Source organism: Pseudopodoces humilis, chromosome 9 (genome assembly GCF_049639895.1).
Source record: "Pseudopodoces humilis isolate 2021_Gansu_Grassland_sample_001 chromosome 9, ASM4963989v1, whole genome shotgun sequence".
Lineage (NCBI taxonomy): Eukaryota > Metazoa > Chordata > Aves > Passeriformes > Paridae > Pseudopodoces > Pseudopodoces humilis.
In genome coordinates this window covers 31,834,852-31,856,977 of record NC_142208.1, presented here as the reverse complement: position 1 = coordinate 31,856,977, position 22,126 = coordinate 31,834,852, and the positions used below count along the sequence as shown (strand labels likewise).

The 22,126-nt window shown below is 37.0% G+C and overlaps 1 protein-coding gene across 5 annotated transcripts in view; it reads left to right on the top strand.

The window, feature by feature from the left end:
* Positions 1–22,126, top strand: part of ATE1 (arginyltransferase 1) — a 68,349-nt gene that overhangs the window by 7,581 nt on the left and 38,642 nt on the right. For 2 of the 5 annotated variants that reach the window (XM_014250434.2, XM_014250432.2), the window contains exons 7-10: positions 1,109–1,237; positions 10,424–10,456; positions 15,722–15,903; positions 18,742–18,841. In XM_014250434.2, the coding sequence (XP_014105909.2) occupies positions 1,109–1,237; positions 10,424–10,456; positions 15,722–15,903; positions 18,742–18,841 (444 nt within the window). Of the gene's footprint in view, positions 1–76; positions 206–1,108; positions 1,238–10,423; positions 10,457–15,721; positions 15,904–18,741; positions 18,842–22,126 lie in introns of all 5 variants that reach the window. The other 3 variants (XM_014250433.2, XM_014250431.2, XM_088059543.1) reach the window with 2 other exon arrangements.

Genomic DNA, 22,126 nt, shown 5'->3' with positions numbered 1-22,126 from the left:
TGATGTTTCTGTTATGTATAAATGTATAGTTATTGCATGATATTTTAATTATAAATGTGTTTAACTTCTTCTGAAGGTGAGGGTGGTGAGATCATCTCCACCAAGTTCACAGTTCAAAGCCACATTTCAGGAGTCTTACCAGGTCTATAAACGTTACCAGATGGTTATTCACAAGGACCCACCTGATAAACCAACCATAAGTCAGGTCAGAAGGCCAAATTTAATTTTATGCAAAGCTTCCTCTCCATTTCACGTGTCCTGTTTTTAGGAGAAACAAATATGGATTTTATATCCATTATGTATTCAGGAGCTTGTAAAATACTGGATCCAATAAAATCAACATCCTGAAAGTGCAAACTCTTGGTACCTCTTTGTGAATGCCACAAACTGTAGTTGCAGGCAGAAAAGTTATGGATGCTGTTGGGTAAGAAATGGAGAGGGTGAGGCTCTTGGAGGTAGAGATGGGCCTTAAAAATACAAATCTTATAAAAACTAAATCCACCTGGACACTCAGCCTGATAGCTGACCTCCTTGGCTTTGGTTTGAATATTTCCATCAGAAGGATACAATGATCAGGGCCAAGATGTGAGCAGAAGTTTATCACACACACAAATTGTTGGTTTAAGGTTCACCAGAGTGAAATCATTCTCTTCAGTTTCAATTGAAGCCTTTAAAAAGTGATCTATGCACTCCACCTGAATTTACACGTTGTTGCTGCTGCCTGCAGTGAATAGGTGGAGTGTAAGAGTGAACTGGCAGATGTGTTACACCTCTATTCTATAAGGAAAAAAATATCATGAGCCTGGAGAAACAGTATATGTAGGAAGAACAAGTAATTGTTGAACCAGGGCAGTCAGTGAGCGATGTGCTGTTAAAAAGAAAACATTTTAACAAGTCCTTGAGACTCTGCAATACAACTAAAATTTGCAGTTGGTTTGTTAGATATGAGCAAAAATAGGAAGCTGTCTTATTATTGTGTTGAAGGTAGAAAACTGATTTCAGAGGCTTTGAAGTGGCTAGGAGATCTTTCACTAGCCTGACCTTCAGTAGCAGATGATCTGATGATATGCACTCAAAACAGAATGCTTGTATTTCCCTTGCTCTGAAGGTGAGGTTAGTACCTGTCTCCTTTGAGGACCCCCAGTTCAAATCATCCTTCAACCAATCTGCCACTTTATTTGCCAAGTATCAGATGTCTGTGCACAAGGACACACCTTCTGACTGTGGGGAGAATGAGGTACAGTTCACTGCATGCACCTTTCTGAAAACACCTTCTTCAAATGCACAACTAAATGGTGGGAAATGCTGTCTAAATATTAAATTATTGAAATTGCCATTTCTGAGGTTTTTTGATGGCAAAATCATCTTTGCCTTAAAGTTCTTTAGTACCTTTTTTATCTCCCTAATTTTTTGTGTTCTCACTTAATTTAATAGGTGAAGGTTTTAAAAGTCTCAATTTTATTCTCATTCCAATGCTAAGCACGCTGCTCAACTGGAACTCACCTTTACAGTAGGAATAGTGCAAAAATATCTCACCAGCTGGTCTTCTGAGGTTTGATGAGAATATGTTGCATATGGATAAATCCTGCTCTTAAAAGGGTGCTTACAGAGCATAATCTTAATCTAATAAATTAAAAATAATTAAAAATATTTGTGGGGTTCTGAACAAGGAGCAGTTCTTAATTTCTCTGGCAGGTGGCACAACCTCCTCATTGGTAAAGTTAGTGAAAATGCTACCTCAGATCTGTCATTTCTACTGCAGATGTGCAGCTTTATTATTGGTCAGGATTTTCTGTTCCTGAGAGTGAACTACCTGCAAAGCAAAACCTTGTAAACTGGGGCTGTTTTCCAGGTAGAGTTGTAAAACCACATCATAATTTTTGGCTTTAGTTCAAAAGAGTGTAAGGAGAGCTTTTTTTTTTTTTTTAATTTGTGAGATGTCTGTAATGCTGCTCTGGAAAGCCATAAAATCCATTTCACTTTGTTTAGTAAAATAATAGGTCTCATAACAGTAAGTAGTAGTCTCTACCCTCTTTATAATTGCTGCAATAAGTGGGTTTAATTATAATAATGTAAAAATTGGAGGCATGCCAAGAGAGACTGAGCTATTTACTAGATTTGTACCAAGCATTACCTGAGCAGATTTGAGACTTGATTTTTCTGCTTTGATGGAAGTAGTTCAGCCTAGAAAGATGTGTTAGGGACAGTCAGGTTTCCACCACCTGAAGGTCTAAAGGCTGTCCTGGGAATTGCTGTTGGATAGGAAGGAGATGGATTCCTGTTCACTGCTAATAGTGGAACAGATTTTTATCCTCTTTTTCCTTATTACTTATCATAGGGCTTTCCCTACTTTGCATTTATCTCCTCTCTTTGGCCTCACATTTGTGCAGGCTTAGATAATTCCAAGGGAAACAAAAAACCTTCTCTGAAGCATCTACTGAATTTAAAAACTTGGTCTGATGCTGATGGGTTTGAATTTAGGTTCTTTTTCAGCCTTGGTAAATCATATTTTGTGTCCATGAGACTGCCTGGCCAAGAAGGGTTTTTTTATTCGCAATTAGGAACTAACACTCTTACTTCAATTGACATTTTGTATTTGATCTCTGCAGGAAGTAAACTGGAGAATGTTTTACACAAAAATTTGGGTGGGAAGAGAGTTATCTGAGTCCCTTTTAAGGTACCAAGTTGGATAAAACTGATCCAAGTTATTGAGAGGAAGGGTGGAAAATGCTACTTGTGAGACCTCCAAGCTTTTTCTGCTTCCTCTTTTTCAGACTTTTTAATATATCATACAGACATTATGGAACCAGGGAGTTTTTTAGGCAAAGAGAATAAAATTCTATCCTATACAGAGGACTTTTTTTCGGGGTAGTAAGGAGTCTGCTCTACACTTTAAACTGGCAAATATCCAGGATTGTTTCACTTTTAATTCATGCAAACTACTCTGTGAGGTTGTTGAAGTTTTTTTCAGGGAGAGTCCTTCCCACTTTTGTGTTTGGAAAGTTTTTAGTTTAGGAAGAGTTCTTAGTTTTATATTATCCAGATTTATTTATTTATTTATTAGTATTATTTATATTATTTAGTTTTATATTTGGGTGAACACTTCATTTTTAGAAACCTGCCTATATTTAAATTCAGACTCCAACGAAGATTGTTATGGGACATATTAACAACTTATTTTGGGAGTATATTCTTAGATTGTTGGCATTACAGTATAGTATCTGTTGCTAGGCTAGTTTAATATTTACTTTATTACATTAAAAGGCAATTCTAAGACTCTTCTAATTCAATTTAGAATTTTGGTGGTTATTTGAGAATAACACTAATGGGAAAAACTATAAAAATGTTCACAATAGTAATAAGAAATACATGGACAGTGAAGCTGATTATTGTTCAGTGGGTGTGGAGAAGGCCTTTTTGCACCTCAGTAATGTAAATACAGCTTTCCATCAGGACTTGAAGTGGGAAGGGAGAGCAGAGGATTTTCAGGGCAGAGAGTTGTGGAATTGAACTTCTGGGCACTTTCTGGTTAATGCCAGTTTGAGACCAGTGATAACTGCTGTTTCGGTGCCCTTCATGATGCTGAGTCTTTTTAAAATTAAATTTAAATTTAAATTGAGTCTTTTAAATTTAAATTTAAAATTTTGCCTTTTCCTCCTTTCCTTCTTCTGCTTCCCTGCTGAAGATTGGGCAGCACTAATTACAGTGTGTTCATTAAAATAATTGGAGATTTTTCTGGGGAGAATCCTGCAGCGCATTTTGGTGATGCAGTACTGATTCCTGAGTGAGGCACTGACTTCTGTTTGTTCTAATAAAAACCAAAGTGGAAACTTCATTATGAAATCAACTTTTTCCAAGTTCCAGACTTGTGATGAAACTTTTCTTCCTATGGAAGCATCACCACAATCTTCTGTTTCTCTTTCACTGGCAGGGAGAGAATTAGGTAAGGTAGAAATATATTGTCTCTCTGCCAAATATGTTAATATTCTAGGAACAGTTTGAAGTATTTCCTTGCTCCTGGAATTAAAACCAATTTAGCTTGCAAGAGAAAAAAAATCAAATCGATCTTTATCTTGGCATAAAAACCACAACTATGTTCTGCATAGTCTTAAAATATTCATGATGGCATTTTTTTCTTAATTTGTCTGGTAGAAGTTGAATTTACCCTGAAATCCTCTCACTCCTCTGAAGAACTTTTGATCACTTGCTGCAGGAATTCAGTTCAAAACTGACCTGGTTGTCTCTGTGCTTTGGAGTGGAGTCGATTCTGGATGTTTATGGCAGCATGTTTGTATTGTATGGAATTTTCCTGAGGAAAAACAGCAGACAATTTTCTTATTGAAAGCATCTTTAGAATACTTGCTCTTAAATAGTGCTGAGGAAGAATTGATTTTTTCAGTTCTTCTCTGTGGGAGTATAAAACTTTATTAAGCCACTGTGTAAATGCATGGGCATCTGTTTGAGGAATATATGTATTCTTATTATAGTTGTTGGAGAAAATGAGATTAGGGAGAACCTGAACAGATTGTGAAGTTCAATTATAAATAACTATAAAGAAGGTAAGGTAAAGTAGTGGAAAATAGGAAGATACTTGTATCCCTGCCTACTGGAGAAGTTTATCCAAGGGTGCTCTTGAAATAGCCAGGTTCCTGAGCTGCTCATTTTTGGAAGCTACTGAAACAATCTGGATTAATGTTTGTCCCATTCTTTGCATTTCTTCTGCCCCTTTATGAAAATGCTTTATGTGGATCTTTATGTCAGGTCCAAAATGATGGTCACCATATCCCATTCCCAGTATAACAGAGCTGTTCTTCAGTGGCTTTTTTTGTTTTGTTGTTTTCTTGTTTGTTGAGTTGTTTCTAAAGTAGTGGAAGATGCAATCATGATTAGCTTGAGGAACTGTGTCTGTAACATACAAAACCCCCACAGATGTAATTAATTGCAAGCATTTATTTGTTTAGGTTATTTCCTGGCTTAGTGGTGGTTATATTTATTTTGTGAAATGGGTCAACCTATAAGGAAAAGAAATTAAAATCTTAGAAAATCTTTGAAAAAGTGAGACATGGAGACCTCTAATGAACAGAGAGATGAGAGTAGGCTGAGTATTTTTATATTGAAAAAACCTTGGTTCCCTGTAGAAACAGTGAAAGATCAGTTGGAGCATAAATTATGGAGCTGAGCAGCATATGAACAGTAAAATAATCATGCAAACAAATCATGTGGCTGAGGATTTGTTCACCTTTTTTTTTCCACTTTGCATAAGAAAAATAATAAATGCTGATACAGCTTTGTTGTAATAATTCATGCACAGAGAAATAGATAAATATGGATTTGGAGTCTGTTTTTAAAATCAAGGAACTTTTAATAGCCTTTGGTTATATTTCTGGGAGAAAATGTGTAGATTAATATAGGGAAGGATACTCTGAGACTTAAGAAGAATGAACTTGTGTCTTGTATAATCCCAAGGTTTGACTCTTTGGATGATCCATTTCCATTGGATTTATGGAAGGTGTGTAATGGCTTTTCTGTGCTTTGCTAAGAGCAGTCCTTACCTGCAAATATTTTAACTCTTGCTCAGTAGAAAAAGATCCCTGTTTGTGGGTAAGAAATGCAGGGAGGGCCTTGCAGAATACAAATCACCTGGAAGATGCTGTGATCCAACTCTATCCAGCTTCAGGATGGTTTTTGGTGTACCTGGAGACAGATAGTTCAGAACTTTTTGCCACCTGAATCTCTTGTGTTTTAGATGAAGCAGATGGAATGATAGATACAGATGTGGAACTGTGGAGGTCTGGATCAAAGATCTTAGGTGAAACAAATACATTTTTTGGCCTTTTCATGCCAAGAAGGAAATTTTTGATCCAATGAAATAATCAAGGTGTGATTTGGATAGAATAGAGGGTGTCTTTAGCAGTTTTTAATGAAGTATCATCTCATCAGAGGCATCACATCTCTGACCCCAGTGTCAGAATCCTCAAGTCTATTTACAGCAATCTTTGTCTTTAAGAAACACAGCTGAAGTGTAACTGAAACAAGCTATGTGGCAGCTACACAAGCTAGAAAACATTTCCATAAAAGATCATAAAAATTCTACAGTAGTTTCCAGAGAGAGCAAGAGTGAACGTTTTACTGATGTTTAGACCTCCTGAAGCAAACGTTTTATTTAACTTTTCACAAGGGTTTCATAATGACAAACTTGTAGAAAAACAGTATCTGTCTGTTCCCTCTGTGAAAGTAGCTGGACCCTCTCTTTGCTTTGTGCTTAGCTAAATATTTGTCTTGGAAGAAAAGAATTTCAGGACACACAAAAGATACACTGTTTGAAAAGGTGCAAAAAATTACTGAAATGCGTAGAGTGGGGTTTTTCTTTCACCTCCCCTTTATTTTTTTAATTGCTTCCCAGGAATCCACTTGAACTAATAGAGAAAACTGAGTGAGTAGTCTGGGAAATGCCAAGGAGCACGTTCTGATCAGTTCCAAACTGGTATCAGCAGCCAGTTGCAAACTTTAAGGTCCCTCCAAGTTTCCTCCTTATATTCCTGTGAGAGAATGCTTAAAAATCAATAGCCTTTGTGGTTATTTTTAGCCTTCTATACATTTTTATACAGCTCCTGGAAGCCATGGCAGAGCATCTCACTGCAGTGGAACTTGGATTTCACATCCTGGTAGCTCTGACTCAAAGACTTAGAAGGAATGTTTCTGTATCAGCCTAATGCCTTTTTTGTGGCCCTTGTGACTGCAGTGCTGTGGATTCATGGATTTTATCATAAAATGCCTGTAAGACCCCAAAAAATTAGGTATGCAGACAATTAAGTGACTTGTCTACAGTCATATAATTTTAGTTCAGATTCTTTTTGCATCTCAGTTTATACACACATGCATTGTCTGTGTAAATCCATATAAAATTAAATAATCTTTACTGTAAGACTGATAAACCTCCAGCATATTGAGAAGTTTCTTCTGAGCAAGCAAGCCACAGTGACTTTTGTCACTCCATAAAGGAATTCAAATTGGAACTGAAATGTATCAGCAATTATTTCATTAGTCCCATTCTTGCACTGGAAACTACATTTGAGACATGCATTTAAACTTTAAATCCCTCTTTCCTTTGTAAACTTTAAATCCTTCTTGCTGTGTTTTGAAGGCTCTTCCTTCACCTTCAGATCTGTGGATATCTCTGAAACTCAATTGTTTTAGCATTCCTGTATTTTTGTAAGCAGTTGTTGAAAATGCTAAATAGAGCCCCCCCCGGGATAAGTCTTTGATTCCTCTGCTGAACTCTAGTTTATTGCCCAGTTCAAGGCAGGTTGGCACCATTTTTTCCTGTAAAAATACCAATTTTGTCTCCTTTTCCTGATTTCTACAGAAACTTAAAGAATTTTGTTCATTTTTCTTGGGAGGGGTTGTTAGCAGTATCTCCTCACCTTACTAAAAGTCAGGCTCATTTTTACATTTTCACTGTACATATTAATATTGATTCTTATCTGTTTTGGATAAGGAAGATTATTTCAATTCATATATGACAGCAGAGAGGTGACACACTGGATTTGCAGGTTTTATGATTTGTCATCATTATTTTCCATTTTAATATGAGCCTTGGACCTCTATGAAAAATAAAACAAAAAACCTCATGACCAAACTCCTTGGTTTATTTTAATCCTATTCAAGGATTGGATTTTAAAAAACAAAAAGGATGGCTCAAATCCCATATACATTTCTCACCCCTCTGTAGCCCAGGGAAAAGGACAAGTGCTCAGCTTCCCTTGACAGAGAATTGTTAATGAGAACAAACTCTTAATACTGTCAAAGGGGAAATGATAAATGAATGCTTTTTGTGGTGCCTTTTCATGGGCTAGCTCAGATAATTGTGCAGTTCCTGCTGGTGGCACCTGGAAGGTTTCCTGAGAAGGACTTGGTGTCCTCCTGTGGCATCAGGAACCTTCCCTTCCAGAAAGCCCTGAGCTGCCAGGTGAAAGCCATTCCAGTTCAGCAGCTGAATCTCTTCCCCCTGTGTAAAAGGGAGCAGTGTTAACAGTCTGGTTTTTTACCTCTTTTTAAAGCTGTGCACGTGCTCTTGCTCCAGCAAGAAGCTTTGGGTTGGACCCAGCCTGCCTTTTATTTTTCTGCCTTTTTTCTCTCTTTGATTTCATTCTCAGTGATGTGTTTCTTCTCTTAGGTTTATTAATTATGTTTCAACTTACTCCCTGTTGTTGAGATGATTCTTTCTGGCAGCTGTAATTAGTTTACACCAAAGTAAAAATGTCATGAATTTTTTATATATTATCTAGCTTTTAAAAGTTTATGTAAATCAGTTGGAAATTAAAATTAGAAAAGCGTGGTGTTGTGTAAGGAATTTGAATTGTGTATGTGTGCCATACTGAGTTATTTAACATGCAACATCATCTTTTGGCTGTATTTCTTTCATGGTTTATTGAATAATTTTTAATTGTGTTCATAACAATCTTGCAGTGTTAGATGAGTTTGTTAATTTAGAAATTTAATCTAGTGGTTTCTTCTTTTTACATAAATGGATAGACTAGTTTAAGAAAATTATCTAACCCCTCAACTTTATTGGGTATTATTAATAGTGAAATAATTTATAACAAGACTAGCAGTGTTTTGGTTTTTTTTTCCCTTAAGATTGTGATACAAATTCAGGTGCAGTTAAGATTTTTTTTTTTTCCTAGCAGCTGGAACAGCAGAAGATATGCTTAGGTACACTTGAAAAGTCCCCCTTCACCCTCAGAGCCAAGGGATTGGGCAGCAGGGCCTGGAGAATTGATAAAACTATTTGAAAAGTGTCGTGGGCTCAGGTTTCTCACCATAGGGTTTAGTTTGCACCATATAGCTAAAATTACAGATTAAGAACAATTGGGGGTCTTCTGACATGAAAATTAATAACACATGGTTTATTTTTTCTGAAACCTGCACTTTCTAAAACCACTGGCTGTAGGGACAGAGGCACTCATAGTGTAGGAATTTGTAACTCTGTATTTTTATTTCAGGAAAATAACTCAATAAATCAAAATCTTAATTACCTTTCTTTTTCTTTAAATATTATTTGTGTTATTTTCCTTATCCACCAGACCAAAATAATTCTACAATTAATTTAAGATACCACAGTCATTTGTTCTTCCAAACTCTGAGTAATTTAAAGTGATAGTGACTACATCTGAAATGGTAAATAATAGGAAATGCACAATCCCTTGCCTTCACCATCACAATTTAGAAATTCAGTGTTCTTCCATAAAGTCTGTGTCCAAAGGTTTCCCATCAATCCATAGATCAGCAGGACAAGAAGAGCAAGATGAGGCAGCAGCTGATACTGTTGGCACTTTCTGTTGCTGTTTGCCTTCCTCTCTTCCTCTTCCCTGGGAAAAATGAGATGGCTGATGAGCAATCACCCCAGATTTTTGTATTCCCCTTTAATTGATCTCAGAATTTAATGGAATTCTTGACAACAAAATCTTGCCAACAGTCAGGTTTTTGTAGGTGTCTATATGTATTCTTTTTATCTAACCTTTAATTAAAATTTCTTATTTACTATTACTTTGTAGTGTGGGAATTGCTGTCTTACTAAATCACCCAGCCATTACGAGAGGGGGGAATTAAACTGTGTATTAAAGTAGTTGTTTAACAAGGGAATATTTGGGGTTAAATACAAATCAGAACTCTGCAATGTGTTTAATGTGGACTCCAACGATAAGGAAGTATTTGTATCAAATAAGTAAATGATAGTGAGTAAACAAGTATTGTATTTTATTTCTCTAAGAATCTTGGATAAGCTCCAGATCATTAAACATTGCCTTTTTGGGTTATTCTTGGCAGCACATCAGTTTGTATTAAGTCAAAAATTCAGGTTTGAAATGGTTGCACTTTCAGGAGGTTGATTTTCTTTCTTTTCTTTTTCTTTCCTCTTCTTAAAACTTAAAATGAGCTTGCTTTTAATTTTGAATATAAATTAATTAATTTCTGTTAAGATGTATGAGGGCCCCAAACCCATTGCTTTGGTGGTAGGGGGGTTACCAGTGGAAGAGTTGGGAAAGACTCCCTGTTGCAGGGAGTCACAGAGGAGGGTAATGTGTAATTTAAAATAAAGGGTACAGAAACAGACCTCTGTTACAGGGTGATAATTCTCTCACATCACCTTTTTAAAAACCATCTTCTGTTTTTTAGAAAATACTTTGCATAGTTAATTATTGTGTCTGTTTGTACTTCTAAACCAAATGTGAGAGTTTAAGGGTTTAAATGAAATTTCCATAAGCAAAGTCTGATGTTGCTTTTCAAAGATATGGATTTGAAAGAGTGTATTTGACTATGAATGTATCCTAACACATTGCTGATAGTTTTCTTTCTTTTTCTGCTTTGCATATTTGGGCTGTTTTCTTGGGCACGTGTTACTGCTCACTCCACCTCGATGCAGTTCACACGATTCCTCTGTGATTCCCCTCTGGAGGTATGTGCTCATTCAGGGTGGGAGTTTTGAAATGAATGTATTGAATTTATTTTGTTTAATGAATGTATCAGTGTCCTCTATGCTCTCTGTAGACAGCCAGCCATTGTTAGAGGTGGTGGAGGTGGCTGGCACAGAATTCCCGTCTCCACCAACTGGTGAAGAAGATTCTGCTGTGTTTCTAAAGGAGCCTGAGGACTCCTTTGCTGGGTAATAAGCTACCACTGAACTTCATAGCACTGCATTAAAAAATAGAAGCACAAAAGGCCCTGTCTTTTGTGGGTTTTGATTCAATTCTGTGAAAAGACTGTATTCCTAAATAATTTGCTAAACTTGTATTTGACTACAATCTGAGGTAAAAGTTGAGGAGAGATGCTGTTCCTTCATTTCAAGTGAGCAAACTGCCATGGATTCCTTGCAGTGTCTTTCTTTTTAGTCCTAAAGGGTTCAGGACGACGTGACTGTAATGAAATTGTCAGGTTATAGTAATTACACTGGTAATTTGATATGTGGCAGTTTGAGTGAATCCATGTGTGGAGAGTTTGTTGCTTTTCTCTGTTGAGTCCACTGGCCTTTGCATTCCTGAAAGCTGAAGAGTAATAGAGCTCATTAGACTTTATAGGAAAAGGGCTTTTATCACCTCGTCAACTCGTGCAGCAGACTGCCATTATATTCTTAATTTTGTATGGCTGTGTAGATGTTGATGCACACTACCCTGCTAGGTTTATACCCATATTGTTTCTTACAGACACTTTTTATTGACATTTTGAAGCTTGGATTAAATTTTGTGTGGCACCACTACAGATGTCTTCAATTAGATGAAGTTAAATAAAAGGGGTTATATATCAGAGGCCAAGGGATTCTTGAAATTCTTTATTCTGAAACAGTTGCCACAAGCAAATCTAGCAGTGTGTAGTCTGTTTACTCTTTTGAACAAAAATAATTTAAAACAAAATTTAAACCTTACAGGTTTTCAATTTGTAATTTCTGGAGTTTTTAATGTTATCATTAGCTGCAAATAGTATGAACACCCAAACTCTTCCTGTCTTTTTTATTTCCTCTTTTTATTATTCAGTTTAGTTTCTGTTTTGGCTGTGGGTTCTGGCAGAAAAAATGAATGCTTTAAAGAAAGGATACAGTATGAAGTAGCAGAAAACTAGGCAGTTTTCTAGCAGTAAGCAGCATAATGTAAAGTGAATTGTTTGAGGTGGTTTCTTATTCATCCTTTCATTTTAGAGGCTGCATTTAACCATTTTTCATTTTACCACAGGTAGATATGGAATGGTGGTAATGGTTCAGCAGAGGGGAACAGCCTGCAGGACTCAGCCAGAGCACTGCAGGCTGGGAGCCTGCTCTTGCCAGGGTGGGAGAATTCCTGGAAGAAAGTCCCAAGGGAAATCCAAACTGTTCAGGGTGATTCCTTATTTTTGGTGCTCAGTGAGTGAGCGGGATGTCATGGGCCAGTTGTGTCAGCATCGCTGATGGTCATCTCAGTGTTTGTCCTGCCAGAGCTGCTCCATCCTGTCCTGAGACAGCAGCTGGAAGGAGCCTCAGCACCCAGATGGGCCATGCTGTTATGCAGTCAAGGGATAACTTTGTTTTGTTCTCAAATTATTCTCTAATTGCTGCTTAGACTTTTTTTTTCATCTTGACTGATGTTAAGCACTGAACTGACAATTTTATAAAACTCTTGTTAAAATAATCTCTTTGAAAGAGCTGGTGATTTATGCCCATTGTTTTGGGTGTGCCTACAGCACTATGTTTTCCAGCCTGTGTTTATGCTCCATGGGTTTATGAACATTTGGTATCTGCCTTCTGGATCACTCAGAATTATGGGATGTTTCTGGAGCTATTTACTTTCAGGTTTTTTTTCAACCATCCTGAATACTTAAAAATCATCATCCTAGTTTGCTGCAGCATCGTTCAGCCTTCACTGATTCATGTGCCAGTCTGGAGAATCCAGCAGGATGGAAAGTGATCTGTTTTCTGTTATGCAAATGATCATTTGTTCTCCTATGAACCATGCTGAGATGCTTTGATTCTAAAGAAGTGAAAGATGTTTGTGAATATTGATCTTTGCTCTTCAAAAAGCACATCAGCCTCTGCTTCACATTGTTTTTATTGATAGGCTTTAATTTTCAGGAGATCTAGTAAGTGAGACCATTGCAAGCCTGTAATTCTCAGGATCACCTTCTTAGAAGGTGGTACTTGACTCACATTTGAACCAGCTCAAACTCTAGATTTTCCAGTCAGGCACAGAATGTGGATCTGTTAAGAGTGTCCTACTAATCCCTAATGAAAGTAGGACAGAGATCTGGAAAGGAAATGTGTTGCTAACCAAGACATAGAAATCTACCATATGGCAGATTTGTGTGTGTGCCATTGGGAAAGGAACTGCTGGAATTAATCACTTTGCTTATTTGGCAAATAATTTCCACTGGAGTAGAGAAGTCAAGGGTTTCCTGGCTTTTTTTTTTTTTCTTTCTTTGATAGCATAAATTTAATATCTTCCTCTTCCCTCCATGCACAGCAGAGTGTAAAATGGAAAAGTAGAAAATAAGAAACTTCATGAAACCTCACAGAGAAAAATAATCATGTATTGTACAGGCAGGACCCATTTTTGGTAATTATAATAAGCAAAATACCAGTTAATATTAAAGACTGACCGATGTCCTTTGAAGAAATTCGAGTGTTGTCACCATCACTGAAGTTCAGTTGTAAGTAGTTAGTACACTGAGGTACTAATTGGCACTATATAATATCAGTTCTGTTAAATATTTAAATTTTAATAATGGGTTGTAAAATAGAAGTAATCAAACGTGTTCATGGAATCATTAGCTAGCAGGATGTGAAGACAGGTAGAATTAACATGTAATGGAATATATTGTATTTTTCTCTGCATGACACTGTAAACATTGGAGAGGAAATTGTAGTTTCCATTTTGTCCTGGATTTTTTTCAATATCATCAGATTATAATAATTCATTGTTTTGAAATAGAACTATAAACTGTTAATTTTAAATACTTTGGTCCTTCTGGAATGATTCCAGGGCTAGTGTATAATTTTGGGTGGAGAAGATAAGCCCATTCTGGTTGGGCTTGCTCCCCTGATGTCACCGGTGTATTTTACATTTACATTTACATTTACCTTGACAAACACGGTGCAAGGGGAGATGTCAGGGGTGTGAAATGCTGTAGCCTGCTTCAGGAAAATGTTTCCTATTCTCTAGACCTGTTTCAGGTTAAATTGCCTGGATAGTGCACAGGAAATCGAGTTAAAGAGCCAAGTGTTCATTGAGAAATGGGAGAAAATGTAATACTGACAAGCATTACAAAGGATTACATTGTATGAGAATTTTTGAAGGTGGAGGGAAATCTTACTCTTTTTAAAAAGTTATTTGCTTAATGTAACAGAGATCCCTGATTGTTTTACCTGAAATCAGTGCTGTGCTCACTATGTTTGTTCCAGAACATAGACTCTCTTATGTTCATGACATTTCACTGTAATTGCATTAGTGAAATAACTGCAGATTGTATTTTACCAAAAGTTTTAACTGATGTTAACGCTGCAGTTTGCAGTGGTCCAGTGACCAAATCCATGCTGCTCTTTGGAGGTTTGGAGTCATACACAGACACAGCATTTGTTTAACTTCAGAAGACTTTGCTTTGAGTGAAAATCTTTTCCATGGTGGCTTAGACCATCTTCTTTAACATTCATTAAATCCTATATGATGAATTTTTAACAAAGAAAGAAAATCTGTTTAAACTGAAACTTACTTAAGCAAGTCTGTGTTCTATTACCAACCACATTTCCCCATGGCTTTGAGATGTTTCATTTTTCTCTCTCTGACTGCACTCTGGGAAGGGAACTTAACCTGTGCTGAGAAATCCTTAGAGAACATTTTTTACTTGACTGTGTCCCTGCTTAAAAATGTTACCACTGACCATGTGATTTCATTTGACTGATGATACTGAATGAAACCAATAATGAAACTGTTGGATAGGTGGGCTTTACTTGAGGAAGAGAAACCCAGTTTAATGTGCTATATCTGAGTTTAATGTCCTCACATACTGCAGATGGAGCTCTCAAACATTTCATCATTTCACTTTTAGAGTATTCGTAGCTCCACATTTAGTTTTATGGTATATAACTATATAAAAATTCAAAGATATTGTTATGTGGCCTTTCTTTAGGAACTTGCTGATTGGGTAAGCCAGTTGAAATGATTTTTTGTTCACGTGGTTGATTTCTTTTGACACATGTGGTACCAATTAGAGTAACTTCTCCTGCCTATCATCTCTTCAGTCTGGGCTACTGTATCAAAATACTTGATTAAACCCACCTTCTGCTGTTGTAATGCAAAACAGTTGGTAATAGCAGGCAATATTGTCAGATTTATTGAGTGAGAAGCAGCTTTCTGAAGACCTGGCAATGCAGTGAAAAACATGACTAGATGGATAATTAAGTTGAGCACGGTGGAATTCAGGATTAAAGTAAACTTGACGTGGGAGAAAATTAAATGCCAGAGTTGGTTGTGTAATACAGTTTAAATTAGGGAGATCATTTTCTTCTTAACTTCAAGCATCAGTTTCTGGCTCGAGGTGCTTTACCTCATCCAGAGTCAAACTTGAGTGCACATCCAAAACCACAGCACACAGCAATAGCCAGTCCCTTGGTATTGTCGCAGGATTTGCTCTGATGTGGGCTGACAACGAAGAGGTTCCACAGATTTTGTTGCCACACAGTTTCAGGTTTTTGGATAAAAGGTGTTTTGTTAGTTATAGAGAGTAAACATCACATAAAGAATGAGCTGCTCAGGTTTTTTCAGAAATGGTCCTCTGAAGTAAATTTAATTGCCACTTTGAGGAGCTCAGTTTCTGTGGCTAAAGTGCTTCCAGTGCTTGGGGGTGTGGAAGAGAGGGTCTGGAGGGTCCTTGCTGTGAGAGGGAGTGTTGGAGGCACCAGGTTAGCATGTAATAATTCATTAATAACTTGATGAATCCTGTTGGTTTATCCTGTTAGTACCATAAGTGCTTGATGGCAGAGGCTATTTCAAATTCACGTTTGGGATGTGTGATATGTGAGTTATACCCAAAAGATCCACTAACAGTGTTTTCCCTGCCTTTCAAATGCTTTTTTCCCTTTTTCTAAATACAGATGGCCAGCAAAATTTTTTACAGTATTTACTTACGTGTTGAAATTCTCTTTAAAATTGTTTTCATACTGGAAGTCTGTCAGGGAGTTAATCCCTCTCTTGTTCTTGCTTAGGCAGAGCATGCCCCCAGTGGGCCGGAATGTGGCTATGGCTCCTTCCACCAGCAATACTGGCTGGATGGGAAGATAATTGCTGTTGGAGTAATTGATATCCTGCCCTACTGTGTGTCCTCAGTCTATCTGTACTACGACCCAGACTTTTCTTTCTTATCTTTGGGAGTCTACTCTGCGTTAAGGTAAGAGAATGTTTTCATTATCTGGTTGGACGAATCATAGAAATTGATACTTGTTTCTAAACTTGGGGTTTTATTTTTAGTTTATAGTAACACTACCTTTAGCAAAGTAGTTGTGGGGTTGGTTGCCTTCCAAGTAAGTTTTTAATTGTCATCCTTGACTAGGGATGTATCTTTCTAGTTAGCTAAAGACTTTTACAGGTTAATAAAAACACACAGAAAATGCCTCGTTTTTATTGCCCCTGAAAATAGTTTAATATTGCTTGGTTTCAGCAGGAAAAGCCCCTTTTTTTGTCTGAATAGGAATAATTTTTCCTTTGACCTTTTTCTTAGCCCAGTCACCAGATGAAATTAATCACTTTTATAGTTTTATGCACATTGAGATCATAAATAAGAGTACCTAAAAAGTGTCCTCTGAATTAGTGCTCTCCTGCTGTACTAGCACTAAGTATATTTTCCAGGTATGTTAATCTCATTACCTTTCTCATAATCTCTCTCAGAAAGCCTGATGGAGAGAGTAATCCTATGAATTTTAAGGCCTTAAATTAACTATCCAACATGGCCTTGCAAAACAGTAGGAGTTGTGGGTATTGCTTTTCACTGTGAATAAAACCTGCATGTGAAATTGCAAGTTACTGCTTTTCTTCTGTAGGCAATTTTATGATTCCATTGTTATTTTAAGTGGAAAAAAGAAGAACAAACCCTAAATGAGTGGAAATACTTGTATAACTATTTTTTTTCTTACCTTTTTTTTGCTTCTCTGTTAATATGAAATAAGTTGGCCACAGACAAATGTGGTGTCCCAGGGAGGTGCTCATGAAGCAGCTGGGTTTGAGCCTCACGCCAAACGTGTCTATTTACAAGTCTGAGTCTGAGAAGCTGTAGCATGAATCTTTTCACCTGTGGAGATTTGCACTGCACTCTGTCAGGTGCAAAAGGAGCCCTGGAATTGTGAGATCCAGCTTTCTCCTTTCTCCAGGGCCTCCTGTTGAGAGGCAGCTTCTCAGCTCTTGTTCAGTGTCACCCTCCAGGGTGGGTAAATGGCATGACTTGAACTTTGTGAAGCACAAACACCACTTTTAGGGAGCTCCTTACCACACTTAATTCATAAACCTTTGCTATAACTAATAAACCACGTGCAATTTAATATCTCAAAGGTCTAATCGGAATTGGATTGGATTTTGATTAGGATCTGACAATTTTGTAGAATTAATCAGAATTAACAAATATGGAAAAACATCAGAACTCCTATGACTTAGAATTGATCTTTTTTTCTCTTAGTGGTCTAGATCTTTAGAACTATTCCATTGCAAATGTTAGATACTTGAACTTAGACTAATTCTTTTTCTTGCAAGATGAACATATAAAATCCTAAGTCCTCCTAAGAACTATTTTTTAGTATTTGTACATATCACATTACTTTATGTAATAGTAGACTGGCATAATCCATGCTTATGAATTCTTTAAATTATTTTAATTTTTCTACATAATAAATTTAAATCTTTTTCACTGCACCATGCACAAATGGCTCAACTTGTGAAAAAGCAGCTTGTAAATTCTGCAGCATTTAAGGCAATAAAAATGAGTTCCCAACAGTCCTGGAGGGAGCCAACCTCGTTCTTCTTTCAAAAAGGGGAAAAAAAAAATTGAGTTAGGGAGGACTTAGGAAGCTGCAAAGGAATCTGATACCTTCAAAGCTGTTGCCAATTTTACTCTGAGGGGGTTGGACTGCACTGCTGTCACTTCCACTTCATGCCACTCTGAGAATTGTTGCTGCTGAGTTGTAGAAAGGATGGGATTTGAAGATCATTTGAAATATGTAGGCATGTAAGTAGAGAACAAGGCGAGAAAAAGCTGTTTGGAAAGGCCAGTCTTGCCAAAGGGGAAAAAAAAAATATCAAGAAATACTGAGTAATACTAATTTAATTTTAAGGGATAAATCACCTCCAGTGTTTGTAGATGCTTCCTATATGAATGTACTCATATCTTGGATCAGAGAATAGCTTGTGTTGGAAGAGGCCTTTTAAAGATCATCTATTCCAACTCCCCTGCAGTGAGCAGGGGACATCTTATCCCTCTGACAACAGTAAGAACCAGCAGCCATTTTTTATCAAATTTGTTACAGAAGTTATCTGCACAGATAGAAATGCTGCAAAAATGATCATTATAGAGGAAGCACTGGCTGAGACTTTGTAGTAACAGCGCTTTTCTTGTGCCAGTAAAATGAAAAGAAACTTTTTTTGGAATACATTGACATTTTTCTTTCAGAATAAATGAGAAAATCATACTGACAAACATGGGATGGGTAAAAACACATTTTGTTGCATAAAGATGGATGTTTTTACATGCAAATTGCTGGAGCATAAATGATGGAACAAACAAGAGGCTTATCCTTGAAGCTTATTTTTAAAAAACACTCTGATGTTTTCCTCAGACATGTTAACCAGTAGAATTCCCAAATACCAGTAGAGTTCTATAGAATTCCAATGTACACATATATTGGCAAAAAATGTATTAAACTGAGTGTCTTAGTAATCTTTATTTAGATTTCAAATCAGGCAGTTGGCAGACCAGAACACAAAATTTTTAAAGTATTTTTAAGCCTGACATGGTGTTGTGCATTTTGGTGATTTGTTTGTTAAGTAATAATTCTCAGTTTATCATGTTTGGGATTTTTGAAAACATTAGTTTGCAGTTTAAGATCCTCATTTTTATTTTATTGAAGTCTAGTCCTTTATATAGATTAAGAGCCAGGTAGCTGTAAAATGTTTCAATATGAAGTGGTAAAATGACTTTAAGAATTGTATTCAAATGTAATTAGTCTTTTCTTTCCCCTCACAGGGAAATTGCTTTTACTAGACAGCTTTATGTAAAAGCTCCCGATCTCTGTTTTTATTATATGGGTTTCTACATTCATTCATGCCCCAAAATGAGATACAAGGTAAAGTGTGTTTTCACTTATTTCCTTTGTGTGCTGTTATTCAAAGCTTTTGACAGTGTTCATAGTAATATAATATTTTGTAATTGTCATTTTGGATTTTAATGTAGACTTTATATGGTTAAATTTGAATGCTGGTTACTATTTAACTTGGCTTAGTTATTTATTTTTTTCCCCCAATTTAGCTGCATGTGCTATTTATTACATCTTGGCTTAAGAGAGGTTTTCAAGGCTGTCAGATAATTATTTGTCCTTTGGTTACCTGGCTATCTTGTATTTACAGGATCTCTTCCAATACACTAAAATTCTCCCTTTTTGAGGTTGGCATATTTGTAACTGTTGCTTAGTGACTCCAGGCAGTGATAAGATGTCTTCTTGGGCTTGGCTGGGTTTTACTCTTTATTTTTTGTTAGAGGCTGGGGACTTGCTCCATGAAACCAGTGAGAACTTTGGTGAGCAGAGATCTTGAGCCAGAGGAGATTTTGAGGAGAGGATCAGGAGAATCCATGGAACATTTACAGAAACCACTCTGGCTGCTTTGGAAGCCCTGGTGGCTTCACCTTTGTTCAGACCTCAGTGCCTGAGAGTGTCTTTCTTGTGGCATTACATCTTGTGAATGTGGTACCTTTTCTCTTTAAGCATATTAAAGCATATCTTTAAGCTTTTAGATACTATTGATACAATTTCAGAGTGCTGAACATTGATAGCAGTTTGCTGAACACTTACACATAACCATTTTGATCTGTTAATAATAAGGAAAGAGAAAAAGTTCACAAAATCTAGGAAGGAGGCAAAGTGTTTTAATTTCCTTTATTCCCCCTCTCAAAATGTGCTAAAAATCTGCAGTGTTTTCAGCTGCTTTTCAAATAGCCAAAAATTGTGAGGCTCATTAAAGTGATGGTTGTGAAAGAATTTCATCTGGATTATGGTCTATGCAATGGGTGACCATGATGATTCAGTCTTCTGAAAATAACAAACCCCTCTTGTTTTGTTAGATGATGTGTTTGTTTGTGTCCCCTTTGCCAACTTGAATTTTCATGTCTGTGTGCTGGCCAAACAAAGAGAATGTTATAATGTTATGTTTGATGGAAGAAGATGGGTGAGTTGAAAAAATCTGCCCTGTGTCATCTGAATCATCATAAAGGCTGTCACATCACCACCTTGAACCAAAGGTTTTGATTACTTCCTCTACTCTTTGGAGATATTGAAAAGTTTGTTTATGTTGAGACACTGCAATTTAACATCCCTTGTCTCTTGTACAACCTGCATGGTTCAGGACTTGTAAAAGGAATGGATGTCATTTACCAGGTCACTTAAGAAACAAATCTGGCAATAATAGCAAAAAAAAAAAAAAAAATCCCATTTCTAAAAGATGTCATGGCTAAGAAACTTGGGGTTCAGCTGCTTGTAGTGCTTTACTAAAAAAAAAGTTTTACTAAAACTTCGTGTACATGGATTAAATAAAGGTCACACCTGAGGCATTGCTTTAGAGGAGCCACTCTACATCTGTATTATTTATTATAATGTTTTGTTGAGCCAGTGCTGCAATTTGAAAATGATTGCATCAAGAATACAACGCTCCCACAATGCTTCTAGATTTCATTCTTAAATAATGGAAATTGATTAAATTGTAGTGGGAGTGTTTTACTCCTTGTTTCCTTCAGAGAAGCTCTTTTGCTTCCCTTGCTTAGAATTAATGACTATTTGATATGGCTGTGATTTGGTAGAATACACATTGTAGTCTTCCAGAAACCTGCATATGTCAGTGTGTTAGGTAATTAAAGCTGGAGCAGGGACTGGGGAGGATAAGAAGAAAAGCCTGTACATGTGAGATTAGAACACACATAATGCTCTCTGCTGGGACAGCAATAATCTAATAATTGAATTGCAAGGACCTTTGTTCTATTTTATATTTCTTTTCCTGAATGTATTTGTTTCACAAGTAGACAAAAGTAATGGAATTGCAAATCAGGTTGACATTAATTCTGTAGTTCCACTTTTCCCTCACTGAAATAGAACACCAGAACCAAATTATCAACCAAACCTCTGAAATGCAGCTGGATAATGCTGCTGCTCTTGTGAAGTGGTTGGGAGTGGTGAAGTAGGGTGGGGAAGTACTGACTTTGCAGATTAAGTAATTTCAGTAATGCCTGGTTGGCTTAGAGGCATTTCATGTGGAAGATTTTGCTTTATTGCAGTTTAATAGAGATGTTAGAGGCTCCCTCCCCTTAATGAAATTGCTGTGGAAGAGTGACAGGCTGTGGGTGTCTGATGTTACTGGTGTCAGGTAAGGAAATTAAATGAAGGAAAGAAAGAGGAGGAGCTGGAAAGCTATCCACTGGGTTTCCAGCCTTTTCCTTGTCATTTTCTTTGCAAATTATTTGTCCTGGGATGTTGAGAAATGGAGGCTGAGCACAGGAGCACTTCTCTGTGTGGGAGTTGTCTCAGGAGAACACAAGCACTTACACTGAAGGCACAGGATTTGGGGAATAGTTATTGGGAGTCAGTGTGAGGCCATTTCATCTGAAGGATTCTCTTTCCACACCTGGTACAATTTGGTGTATGAATGATGTGTAATCCACTGGAAAAATGGAAGCCTGAAAGTCCTGGAAGCAGATCCCAGAGCTGGGATTCCTGTGGTACAGTAACAGAGTTGGAGAGTTCTGGATTCTCAGGCAGGAAGATGAATGGTTAGAGTGTCGTCTAACCCATGGATGAGACATAATTACAGAGGTTTTTAAAATAGCTCCCTTTTGATTCACTGTTCCCATTCCTTTTGTTCCCAAGCAGCCAGCATTGATTGCAATGTGATTTTAGGGCAGTGGAGTCCCAGTGAAATTACTTAAAGTTGGGGGAAGGGACACCACTGCAATATTTGGCTATCTTTTAGTTCCCAGCCTCTGTCAGATTTGTTCCCATGTATGGGTTAATATTTACAAACTGGTAAAATAAAATCTACATTAACTTGAGACAAAAGGATTCCTGTAGTCCTGTTACGTTAATATGGAAAAATCCAGTGAAAAACCTTAAGCAATGGCTTTGTTCCATTTTTTCTGGGTAGGTTAGGGTAATACAAGATTTAAATGGTTCTCTGAAGAAATTCACGACCTTGTGGGAAACCTTCTCAGGCTCTGTTAGATGTGGTAGTTCTCACATTGGAAAACAGTCTCCTGGAAAACTGTCCACGAGTCATATGATGCAAAGTCTTTTTCCTAATGCATTTTGGAGTGTGTGATAAAGTTTTAAGCATAAGAAAGTATTTTACTTGAAAATGAGGTTGGTCTCAGG